Source organism: Microtus pennsylvanicus, chromosome 3, assembly GCF_037038515.1.
Source record: "Microtus pennsylvanicus isolate mMicPen1 chromosome 3, mMicPen1.hap1, whole genome shotgun sequence".
Lineage (NCBI taxonomy): Eukaryota > Metazoa > Chordata > Mammalia > Rodentia > Cricetidae > Microtus > Microtus pennsylvanicus.
In genome coordinates, this window is record NC_134581.1 from 64,058,925 (window position 1) to 64,071,509 (window position 12,585).

Genomic DNA, 12,585 nt, shown 5'->3' on the forward strand with positions numbered 1-12,585 from the left:
CTCCAATAGTCGCTCTAGTTGGTCATTTAGAAATCTCTGTTTCTAGTGCAGATTTCTTTTCTGCAGCCCATGCTCATATTCTATCTGCTTAAAGGACAGACATGTCTATTTGGATATCCCACAGGCACAGCAAATTAAAATTATGTCCTTCTTTCTACCATGAACCCACCCCACTTTCCTGTCTCCTAAATTAATGAATGCCAGCATGATCTTAACTCACTCGTCCCAATCCAGATACCCAACTCCTCTCCTCACACACTAGTTTAAGCAGCTCTGTCCTACTTTTCTCTACCTCCCCTGACATTATGTGCTTAATAATACTGCCATTCTCTCTCCTTGTAAATTTAACAGTCCTTAAACTGACCTTCTGGCTCCAGGGTAACAGCTGAGACACACTCTCCAAAAACTACTATGTCAAAATCTTTCTGGAATGCAAATATGGAAACCCCTACCATGTTGTTTGTATTACTAATGGATTTCTGAGGCCTTAACGACCTGGCTTTATTGATCTGCGCTCTCAGTCTTTTACCATACCTTGACTCCTACTAAACATTCTGGCTTCGCTAAATTTTACTTTCCAGCACTGGGCATCTGAACTTACAGTTTCTTGTATTTTGGTTGTAAACCTTTAACAGCTAAGTTATCTCTCCAGCCCACACTGCTTTCTTTACTATACTTCACCAGGGCTTGATTCCTACCCATCCTTTAGATGTGGTTTTTTGGTTTGGTTTGGTTTTTAAAACAAGGTGCCACTATTCAGCCCTGGCTGACCTAGACCTCAATATATAAAACAGGCTTGGCCTGGAATTCACAGAGATCAACTGCCCCTGCCTCCTGAAAGCTAGGATTAAAGGAGTGACCCACTATGTCCAGCTAGAAGTTATTTCTTTTAGGAATGCTTCCTTTGCTTAGCTAAATGCTCTTCCAGAGTACTACTCTCTTATCAGAACACATCTGTAAGTGTATTTACTCCCTCTTCTAGGTAGCAACCACGGCACTGTTGTAGTAGTATGGGCAGCGGGGCTGCGTCCCCAGCACCCCAGCCGCCTGCTTGGCTAGCTTATGCCCGAAATAACAACACACAAACTGTATTCATTTAAACACTGCTTGGCCCTCTAACTCTAGCCCTTACTGGCTAATTCTGATATCCCGATCAACCCATCTCTAATAATCAGCACCGGTCTTACCGGGATGATTCTAGCCTATGTCCATCCTGGGTTGGAGCTTCATCGCGTGTCTGCCCAGGAGCCGGGAGCATGGCGTCTCTACTGAGGCGTCTGCTCCCGAGAGGAGAGCTGTGGAGTCTGACCTCACTTCCTCTTCCTCCCGGCATTCTGTTCTGTTTACTCCACCTACCTATGTCCTAACCAATAAAATGGGCCAAGGCAGTTCCTTTATTAGCCAATGACCTTCCTCTATCACACTGTTAGTATTGTAGCTATGTAGTCAGGCATGATGGTGCACGCCTTTGGTCCAGCACTCAGGAGACAGAGAAACTCCATGAGTTTGAGGCCATCCTGGTCTACTTAGTGAATTCCAGGAAATAGAGAAACCTTGCGTCAAAAAAAAAAAAAAAAAGAAAGAAAGAAACAAGGGGTCTGGAGAGACGGTCAGCAGTTAGGAGTACTGGTTATTCTCCCAGTGGATACAGGTTCAATTCCCAGCACCCACATGACAGCTTACAAATGTCTGTTACTCCAAGTCTGACACCCTCACATAGACATCAATGCACATAAAATAAAAAAATATATTTTAAAAATTTTAAAAAAGTAACTTCTAAGAACAGAACTTAGCTAATATCTGTTTTTCTTTTCTAGAGTTAACACCCCCCCCTTTCTTGAACAGCTCTCTCTAAGGTCTTCAGTCATCAGAACGGCAGCTTCGTAAAACTTCAAAGGACCTCAAACACCTGTGAAGTGTACCAAATAGGTCAGCCAGGAGGCAGAGAAGAGCAAAGACTCAGACTCCGAGCAGGAGTTGTCACAGGCTGATACCAAGGAATTTCCTTAGCCTCCACCATCACAGCAAACTCTGGGTACATACAGAGTGTTTCCAGGAGCTGGCCAGTCCAACCTCAGCTCTCCCAGCTGCTGGACGCTGATCCAGTGTGTGTGAGGAGAGCACAAAGAACAGCAATACTTAGCTCAACTGCTACAGACCACATGACCCACGTACTCTGTAGGAGTGAAACAACTCTACGGCACGAAGCACATCGAACTTTCTGGCCATGAGGAACTTGACAGCCACATTCCAAGAGAGTGGAGAAACATTGTACTGAACTGTCCACTTGTTGATCTCCTCAAGAAACTGCTTGGTAGCCTGTTTAATAAACAAAGAAAGAATAATTAGTAAGAAGAGAACATATTTTGGAAATATAAGAGAGACAGCAGGCAAAGATTATTATTTGTTCCCCAAACAAGACTCAGGTACATATGAAGTTTTAGACCAGTCTGGGCTACACGAGACTCTGTCTCAAAAATAAAAAAAAGATGGTTTAGCATGTAAAAACATCTGCCACTAGTTCAATCACCAGGTCCCACATGGGAGAAGGAAAAGAAAATCCCTGCAAATTGTCCTCTGACCTCCACATGCTCGAATGAGTACACATACAAATAAATAAAAGGAATTTTAAATTTTAATGTAAAAAATATTTTAAGAGGCTGGAGAAATGGCTCAGAGGTTAAAAGCACTGGTTGCTCTTCCAAAGGTCCTAAGTTCAATTCCCAGCAACGACATGGTGGTTCACAACCACCTGTAATGAGATCCAGTGCCCTCTTCTAGCATACAGCAGAACACTACACATATAATAAACCAATAAAGCGTTAAAAATATTTTAAAAGGGTTAAAATTTGTGTAATTTTATTCTTTACATTTTAGGCCAGAAAGTAGAATCAAATCAGAGAGAGGAAACAGGTCTGGGACCCATGAAGAAATAATGAGAAATAACTCCTCCTAAGAGTTGGGAATAGAGCATTCACACACCTCAAGCAGGGTTTCTCGGTAGCTTTGACCTGTCCTGGAAATAGGTTTTTGTTTTTTTGTTTAAAAAAAAAAAAGATGGCTGGAGAGACAGCCATGGATGCTGGGAACCAAACTCTTATATTTTTGGTTGTGACCCTAGCCTTTAACGGCTGAGCCATCTCTCCAGCCCAAAAATAGCTCTTGTAGACCAAGCTGGCCTCCAACTCACAGAGATCTGTCTGCCTCTGCGCATGCTGGGATTAAAGGCATGCGCCACCACCACTCGGCCATTTTAGAATTATTTAAATTGGGATTTTTGTGCACGTATATTTTGAATGGCTAGAAGATTACTGTGTTGTGATTCTGTTCTACCCATCTAGAAACTTTTCTTGGTTATTAGTTCAAAAATTAAAAAATTTCTTAATTTTAACTATACCCATATTACCTGTCCATCAACTCACAATTATGATGTACCTACTCAGTTGGGCATAGTAGCACATGCCTTTAATCCCAGCACTCAAGAAGCAGAGGCAGAGCCGGGCGGTGGTGGCGCACGCCTTTAATCCCAGCACTCGGGAGGCAGAGGCAGGCGGATCTCTGTGAGTTCGAGGCCAGCCTGGTCTATAAGAGCTAGTGCCAGGACAGGCTCCAAAGCTACAGAGAAACCCTGTCTCGAAAAACTAAAAAAAAAAAAAAAAAAAAAAAAAGAAGCAGAGGCAGGAGGATCTCTGTTAGTTCAAGGCCAGCTAAAGTTGTTTAGTGAGACCCAGACTCAAAAAAATAACAACAAAAAGATGTATCTACTCATATTAAACCATACTTTTTTCTTCAACTACCACCAATGCACCGAGGAAAAAATACTAAACTTGAAGCTGCTCCAAAGGCATGACACCCAGCCTACTATGTGAGCATGGACTAGGGAAATCTCTCTTCACTAACTTATGATGAAAAATAAGGGGGCGAGGCTAGGCACGATGGCACACGGCCTTCATCCCATCATAGAGACAGGCAGATCTTTGGGAGTTTGAGGCTACCCTGTTTTACATATTAAGTAAGACAGGCAGTACTATATAATTGAGACCTTTCCTCAAAAGAGGAGAGGGTCGCGAAATAAGGGATATATATGCCTGAAATTTCAGCACTAAAGAAGCAAAGAAGAATTGGTCCTAAATTCTAGGCCACCCTGGTTACACAGCCAATCAAAGGCTACATAGCAAAATCCCATCTCAAAGACAGGGTGGGAAAGCAAAGGAGACTTGGGTGTTGTGGCACATATCCATAATCCCAGCATTTGGGAAGGGGTGATAGGAGGATCAGGAACTGGCCAAAGCCATCCTTTGCTACACAGATGTCAAGCCTGGGCCATATGAGACCGGGTCAAACAAACAAAAGGAAAATAAGGGGGAAAGGATAGGGTCAATGGCCTAGTTCAGAGAATTGGCAACAATCCTCCCTCCCAAATCCAATCCAAATTGCTACATCCTGTTTAAACAACTATCAAACTAGAACCCTACAAGGATCAGCATACCTTACCACATAGCACCCGATTCATCCCCAATTTTCTAGGAAAACCACAAAAGACCTTTCTAAACCAGGGGAAAGTCCAAGGCCTGGAGCACAGCTGAGTCTTAGAGCTTGGCAAGTGAGGCAATGCCATACACCACTGGGAAAGAGAAGCAGAAAACTACTAAGCACAGGGCATGGGGTCAAGAAGCAGACCACCAAAAAAAAGCTTCCAGAAGAGCAGCACAATGTTCCTCAGCCACCCAAAGCCAGACCACAGCACTGAATCTCAGAGAAGATAAGAGAACAAATTTAGAATGTTCCCCAAGGAAAGCATTTGTGTTCCACCTGTAGAGTTGCACCGTCTAGTGAGTGGCCAGCATCAAAATGAGGAAAAAAAGAAGAAAAGCAGGCACAGAAGCCCAAACAAAGCCCTAGTAGGCCAGAAAGGACACAAATGGGGTGTGTTTTTTTTTTTTGATGAACCAATAACCTTTTACACTTTTCTTGAAAGGGTTTCACTGTGTAGCTCTGGCAGGCCTGGAACTCACTATGTAAACCAACCAGACGGGCATGGTACTCACAGAGATCCTGCTATGCCTGCATCCCAAATAATGAATTAAAGGCATGTGCAACCATGCCCAATTTAACAAATCACCTTTTAAATCTACTTTTATAATGGATTTCTGATGTTTGTAAATAAAACACTAGAGTAAGAGAACACACCTTTCTTGTTGCTTAGCTGTGAGAACACCTATCAAACTTTGTATAGATAGAAAGGGGATATGATCAACACATACCCAATTGGTAAGATGACCTTTCACTGTGAAAAACCTAGCCTAACCCTAACAGTAAGGTGAGGCTTACTATGGAGATGAAAACTGATGTCTACTCATCCTGGATAAGTAACCAACTCCAGACGAAAGTGACAATTACACGAAGAGCAATTTGGAAAACCAATTAGCTTACTGCGATTAATCACAGGAGCAGGGACAGTTGTTAATTCAAAAGCAACTGCATCAACCACAACCTGAGTGATGATGCTGGAAAGCTGCATTGGTAGAGCTCTCTGCACAACTTGAGGTAGCACAACAGATCAGAAAGCCCCCTCCAAACAGCTCTCAGCTCTGCCTCCTCTCTTACCTCTAACAACTGTTCCTATTTCTTTAAGAGGGAAAAGGGGAGGGGGGGGAGGCTGTAAATGAGGAAGGAGGAGAGTCCCTGTGTATCTTGTTAAAGAATTTCTTGAGACTTGTGAGTTGTTTACTTTGGAAGAAATGTTTCAATTTAGTACTTGGAACTTTCTGAGCTTTAAAGAACCTTCCTCTAGAAGACTGGTTCTCAACCATCCTAATGCTGCAATTCTTTTTTTTTTTTTAAGATTTATTTATTTATTATGTATACAACATTCTGCCTCTATGTATGCCGGCACGCCAGAGGAGGGCGCCAGATCTCAGTACAGATGGTTGTGAGCCACCATGTGGTTGCTGGGAATTGAACTCAGGACCTCTGGAAGAGCAGTCAGTGCTCTTAACCTCTGAGCCATCTCTCCAGCCCCTAATGCTGCAATTCTTTAATATAATTCCTTATGTTATGGTGAGCCCAACCATAAAAATCTTCCACTGCTATTTCATAACTGTAATTTTACTAGTTATGAATTGTAAATATCTGATATGCAGGATATGTGGCATGCAAACCTAAAGGAGCTGTGAGCCACCAGTTGAAAACTGCTGCTCTAGAATGAAATGTTTCAACTCCCAGGCAACTGCTACAAAACAAGGCCAGATGTAATGTCTCACATCTGTAACACTAATGCTCAAGAGGCAAAGGCAGAGGCAGAAGGATCTCCACAAGTTCCAAGCCAGCCTGGTCTACGTATCAAGTAACAGGACAACCAGAGTGGCAGCTGCACATGGTTTTCATATACTTCCTTTGAAGTACATCTTACCGTTTTTCTCTTCTTGTTTTTGGTTGGGAACTCTTTGCAGACCAGGCTAGCTTTAAATCCATATAGATCCACCTGCCTCTGCTCCACTCCTCCTCACTCCCCCTCTCCCTGCCACTGCTAAGATTAAAGACATGGATAACCACACACAGGGTATAGCTTTTATTTGTTTGCTTGGTTGTTTGAGACAGGGTTTCTCAGTGTAGCTTTGGCTGTCCTAGAACTCTCTGTACACTAGGCTGGCCTTCAATTCCTGAGTGCTGGGATTAAAGGTGTCACTCACTGCAGAGACGTTTCATGTTTTTAGTTTGTATTGTTTTCATGTGTACTACAAATGATATGTTTATGGGGAACAGCATATTTTTATACCTACATATATACACACATACTTACACAGCGTAGAATGATTAAATCAAGCAAATTACCTATCTACTAATTGAAATAATTATTTTTTTGTGATGTAAACATTTGAAATGCGTTCTTAAAAATTTTTAAGTAGATGTATAGGGGTGGGGAGTGTGTATGTGTGTGTAGACAGCAGAGGTCAACCTTAGGTGTTGTCTTACGGTCACTGCCCACCTTATTTTGAGATAAGGTCTTTACTTGACCTGCGGCTTGGTAACTGGCTAATGTGGCTGATCAAGCTGCTGGGGCCCGAAAGTCTCAACTTCTCATGTACTGGAATTCCAAATCTGTCCCACCACAGCCGCTATACTACATGGGCCCTAAGGATCTAGATGAGGTGTTGATGCTCGCATGGCAAGCATTTTACCAACTGAAATATCTCCTCAGCCCCTGTCAATTAAGCTTTAATGAAGCAGTTAAAAATGCTTAAGGCATGGTAGAATGATAAGCTAAATTGTAGCTATAATATCAGCAATTCATCAGTCTGGTGAGATTAAAAACATAATTACAGTGAAATACATAAAGCAATTGACATTTATAGAAGGCTTCTAGAGGCCAGCACCTTGTGTTAGGCTTACTAAGCCAGCCTTTCTCTGTGCCCTTATACTAACTTAAAAAAAAGAAAGAAATCGTAAAGTATGCAGCACCTTACTATTATCTATAATTACCCCCTATGCAGATGTAACTGAAACTTTGCACATTTTGGCTATCATCTATCTCTCCACTCTTGTCACATTCCAGTTCTGGTGCCCACCCCATTCTACTGACTGTGAATATTCTAAACTCTAAAAATACATGGTGTAGTGTTGGCCCTTCTCTTATCAGTCTTCAGCCACTTGGCTAAGATCAAGTGTTCTTTTCTATACTTTGTCTTTTTTTTAATAAACTCAGTTCCAAAGTTCTTTTTTTTTTTTTTTGGATTTTCTCTTTGCAAAAATCCTCCAATAGCTGTTGCCTTGAGCTGACCTCTGTCCCCTGCTGGTCAGGATGTTGTTCTTGGCTTTAAGCACGGGAACAATTCCTCCTGGTTTGGCTAGTACAAGGCCCTGCCCGAAGAGAGACCAATGTACTGTAAACAGTGATGTGATATTTACAGATTCAAACACATCCACACCACCTGTTTTATTCAGCCTCAACCTCCTGCATCTCCATCCCTCTGGTGAAACAGATGAACCCATGAAAGAAGTCAAAAAGGATGGTCTTATCTTCACATCTTCCAAGACAGACTTACATATCTTCTTACACATGGATTATGTACAGCCAATGAGCACATATACACTCACTGGTGGCCTGTGGATTACCACAAAAGCATGTCCTAGCAACTCTGACAAGCAACATACTCATTAAGAGGGATAACTGAAATTCTTCAAATTAATACTCAGTGCATTTCCTGGTGAAAAAAAGAACAAACCAAAAGATGAGTCACAATTTAGAAATGATTCCAGCTCAAGGTCTGTGTTGGACTTCATCTAGGGTTCTGAGCAGCTGCAAGGATTGGGAAAAGGCCTAAATTACTGTACTGAAAACTAGCACCATCATTCACAAAGCCCTCCGGCTAACTCTTCCAGTAAAAGTAAGATTTGTTCCAATACAATCAAAAGATTGCGAGTTTAATTACACTCCCCAAACCATGTTTATTTGGGTTTTGGGACTTATTTTGACGTGGGTTTTTTGCTTGAGAGTCTCAATACATAGCCCTAACTAGCCTACAATGCCTGTGTAGATCAGGCTGATCTTGAACTCTTAAAGATCCCCCTGCCTCTGCTTCCCAGGGCTGGTATTAAAGGCCACAATCATATTTAGATTAAAAAGCAACAACAAGGGGCTGGAGAGATGGCTCAGCGGTTAAGAGCATTGCCTGCTCTTCCAGAGGTCCTGAGTTCAATTCCCAGCAACCACATGGTGGCTCACAACCATCTGTAATGAGATCTGGTGCCCTCTTCTGGCCTTCAGGCATACACACATTGTATACATAATAAATAAATAAATATTAAAAAAAAAAAAAAGCAACAACAATAAAGTTCCTGACTATGGCAACAAGGCCACAGGTACTTGAGAACCTGCCATAAAAGAGCAAGGAAATCTAGACATTAAGTAGGTAACATACTGGACGTCATCCACATGCGGCTGAAATAATGGTGTCAGAGAGAAAACCAACAGGATTGGAAGTGAGTGGCATACACTTATAATCCTGACACTTAGGAGGCTAAAGCAGGAGGATTACCATGAGTTCAAGATGAGTCAGAGGACAGCGATTTCAAAGCCAGCCTTAAATGTGTGAGGTCCTATCTCAATAAATAAGGCTGGAGTGGTAGCTCGGTTGGTAAAGTAGCTGCACATAAACTGGGTATGGGAGGACATGCCTACAATCCTACCACTCAGAGAATTCCAGGCCAACTCAGATACATGAGCCCTTCCATTTCAAAAATAAATAAACAATTAAAACTAATTTTTTAAAGATTTATTTTTATTTTATGTATATAGGTATTTTGCCTACATGCATGTCTATGCATCACATGTGTGCAGTGCCCAAGAGGGCCAGAAGAGCATGTCAGATCCCCCAGAACCAGAGTTACAGAGAGTTATGAGCTAATATATAGGTGCTAGGAATTGACCCCTTGTTCTCAGTGCTCTTGACTGCTGAGCCATCTCTCCAGTCCCATAATAAAATTCTTTAAATGTGAAATGCTGAAAATTCCTCCCGTGGAAGCCCTCCTAGAGTTGGGAGTTGTTTCTCACTTTTTCTTAATAAACATATATTCTAAGGTTAGCAACATGCTTCCACAAGTAAAAGCATTTCCTGTGCAAGAATAATAATATGAATTTGATCACTGGAACCCACATTAAAAAAAAAAAATCCAGCCGGGCGGTGGTGGCACATGCCTTTAATCCCAGCACTCGGGAGACAGAGGCAAGCAGATCTCTGTGAGTTCGAGGCCAGCCTGGTCTCCAAGAGCTGGTTCCAGACCAGGCTCCGAAAGCTACAGAGACACCCTGCCTCGAAAAAACTAAATAAAAAAAAATCCAATACAGTGCCTGTACTAGACTGCTTTCTAATGCTATGATAAACACCATGACACGCCAGGCAGTGGTGGCGCACACCTTTAATCCCACTTTAATCCCAGCATTTGGGAGGCAGAGGCAGGCAAATCTCTGAGTTCGAGGCCAGCCTGGTCTACAAAAGCTAGTTCCAGGACAGGTTCCAAAGCTACAGAGAAACCCTGTCTCAGGAAAAAAAATTTAAAAAAAAATAACCCACGACAAAAAGCAATTTCTTATGAAACTTGTGCCCTCAGGACCTACCCAGGCCACTTCACTTGATGATGGACTACTGCTGTGTACATCCAACTTTACGGCTTGGTGCATCAGCTAATACCCAGGTCATAATGAGCCACTCGGATCACACAGTAATCTGGTTGACCTTTACCATCGATTTCTACTTAGCTGGGCAGTGGTGGCACACACCCTTAATCCCAGCAGTCAATAAGTCCCAAGTCCCTGTGAGAGACCCTATCTTAAACCTCACAGAACTGGAGAGATAGCTCTATGGGTAATCATTTTTGCTGCACATAGGCAACTTCAACACCCAAATTAAACCACGTAAAAGCATGTGTGCCCATTAATTCCAGTACTGGGGATGGAGGGCAGACAGGAGAATCACTGGGGCTCCAGGCTACCAGCTTAGCCAATTGGTGAGCTCCAGGTCTAGTGAGAGATCCTGTCTCAAAAAAGGAAGATAGAGAAGTGACTGAGGAAGACATCTGACGGAAGGCCTCTACAAGCGTGCACACATACAAACGCACAGAATAACAATAATCCTAAAGCATAGCCTGTTTGTTGGGATAGCACCCATGCAGCCATCAAGGAACAACGGAGAGTGGGTCTGGGAGTAAAACATTCACCCTCTCGCTCACTCAGTGTGTTATTTGAAGACGTCACTGACCCTCTCTAAGCCTTAGTTTTCTCTTCTGAAAAGATAAGGGGAAACGGAGCAATGGATGAGAAATCTCTAAATAAATGATTGTTTCTTTTTTTCTTTAATCCAGCTGTTTTCACACAACAATTTCTTTCAGTAGAGACAGAGTTCCTTAGAACTGGGTTTCCTGTTATGTGCCTTCAGCCTACAACAGTTCAGAAGTTCTAATCCATTTTACCCAACAGCATAAACCTACAATATGTATCCATCTGAAAAAAAAAAGGAGGAAGAGGAGGAGAAAAAGCCCATAAAGGGGCAATTCCTCATCTGCAGCTCTGTGAATAGTATTTTTACATCTGCTCCCTTCTCTAAGTCCTTTCTCTCTGAAAAGGACTAACACTGCCATCATAAGCACAAACAGTTTTCTCCTATATTCCCAGCCCTCGATTTATTCCTTCTATTCTGAGATACATATTCCCCCAGCCTGCACAAATTGGCCTTGGTAGTCCAGGCAGGCACTGAACTTGTTATTCTTCTACCTCAGTCTCCATTGAGCTGGGCTTACAGGCCTTGTGGTGGTTTGACTAAGAATGGCCCCCACAGGTCAGATAGTGGAACTCTTGATAGAGTTAAAGGATCAAGAGGTATGGCCTTGTTGAAGAAGTGTGTCACTGGAGGTGGGCTTTGAGGTTTCTCTCTCTGCCTCAGATCAAGATGTAAAGGTCTCAGTTATGGCTCCAACAACTGTCCGTGTGCTACCATGGTCCCAGTCATGATAATAATGGAATAAGCCTCTAAAACATAAGCCGCCCTCCAATTAAATGCTTCTTTTTCTTTTTGTCTTTCTTTCTTCCTTCCTTTCTTTGGTTTTCACTCTGTAGCCCTGGCTGTCTGGAAACTAACTTTGTAGATCAGGCTGGCCTCAAACTCACAGAGATCTGCCTGCCTCTACCTCCTGAATACCGGGATTAAAGATGTGCACCACCATCTGATATTAAATGCTTCCTTTTATAAGATTTGTCTTGGCCATGTCTATTCACAGCAATATAACAGTGACTAAGTAAGCCCTCGATTCAATGTTCCCTTTGTAAGAGTGGCCTTGGTCATGCTCTCTCTACACAGCAGCAGGACAGTGACTATAGCAAAGGCTTCTAAGACATACATGGGGGAAAAACTGTAACCAAATAAACTGGGGGGGGGTGCCCACCTTTAATCCCAGCACTCAGGAGGCAGAGGCAGGCGGATCTCTGCAAGTTCGAGGCCTGTCTGGTCTACAAGAGCGAGTTCCAGAACAGCCAGGACTGTTACACAGAGAAACCGTCTCAGAAAAAAAAAATGTAACCAGACACTCTAGATTGAACACCTAAATAAGTAAAAGACTCAAGGTCTAGTTTTTTTAGAAGCGACCTGTGATGGTCTGAATAGGAATGGCCCCCATAGACTCATGCATTGGAATGCTTGGCCCATAGGGAGTGGCACTTCTAGGAGGTATGGCCCTGTCGGAGAAAGTATGTGACTATGGAGACTGACTTTGAGGTCTCAAATGCTCAAGCTAGGCCTAGTGTAGCCGTCTCTTTCTGCTGCCTACGGATCTAAATGTAGAACTCTCAGTTCCTTCTCCAGCATGTCTGCCTGCATGCTGCCATGTTTCTCACCATGATGATAATGGACTCTGAAACTGTAAGCCAGCCCTAATCAAACGTCTTTTATAAGAGTTGCTGTGGTCATGGTGTTTCTTCACAGCAATGTGAAGCAAAACCCAAATGAAGACAATACCTCTATATCTCAGGTCCCATTATCCTGTGACAGATGCTTGTAGTAAGCTACTTTCACTTTGTGCCTGTTTCCCATCTTT

General features: G+C 42.7%; 1 protein-coding gene across 2 annotated transcripts in view; it reads right to left on the minus strand.

Moving 5' to 3' along the window:
- Ptpn9 (protein tyrosine phosphatase non-receptor type 9) overlaps nt 1-12,585 on the minus strand; it is an 80,252-nt gene that overhangs the window by 40,967 nt on the left and 26,700 nt on the right. For both annotated transcript variants that reach the window (XM_075965811.1, XM_075965810.1), the window contains exon 2: nt 2,176-2,319. In XM_075965811.1, the coding sequence (XP_075821926.1) occupies nt 2,176-2,319 (144 nt within the window). The remainder of the gene's footprint in view (nt 1-2,175; nt 2,320-12,585) is intronic.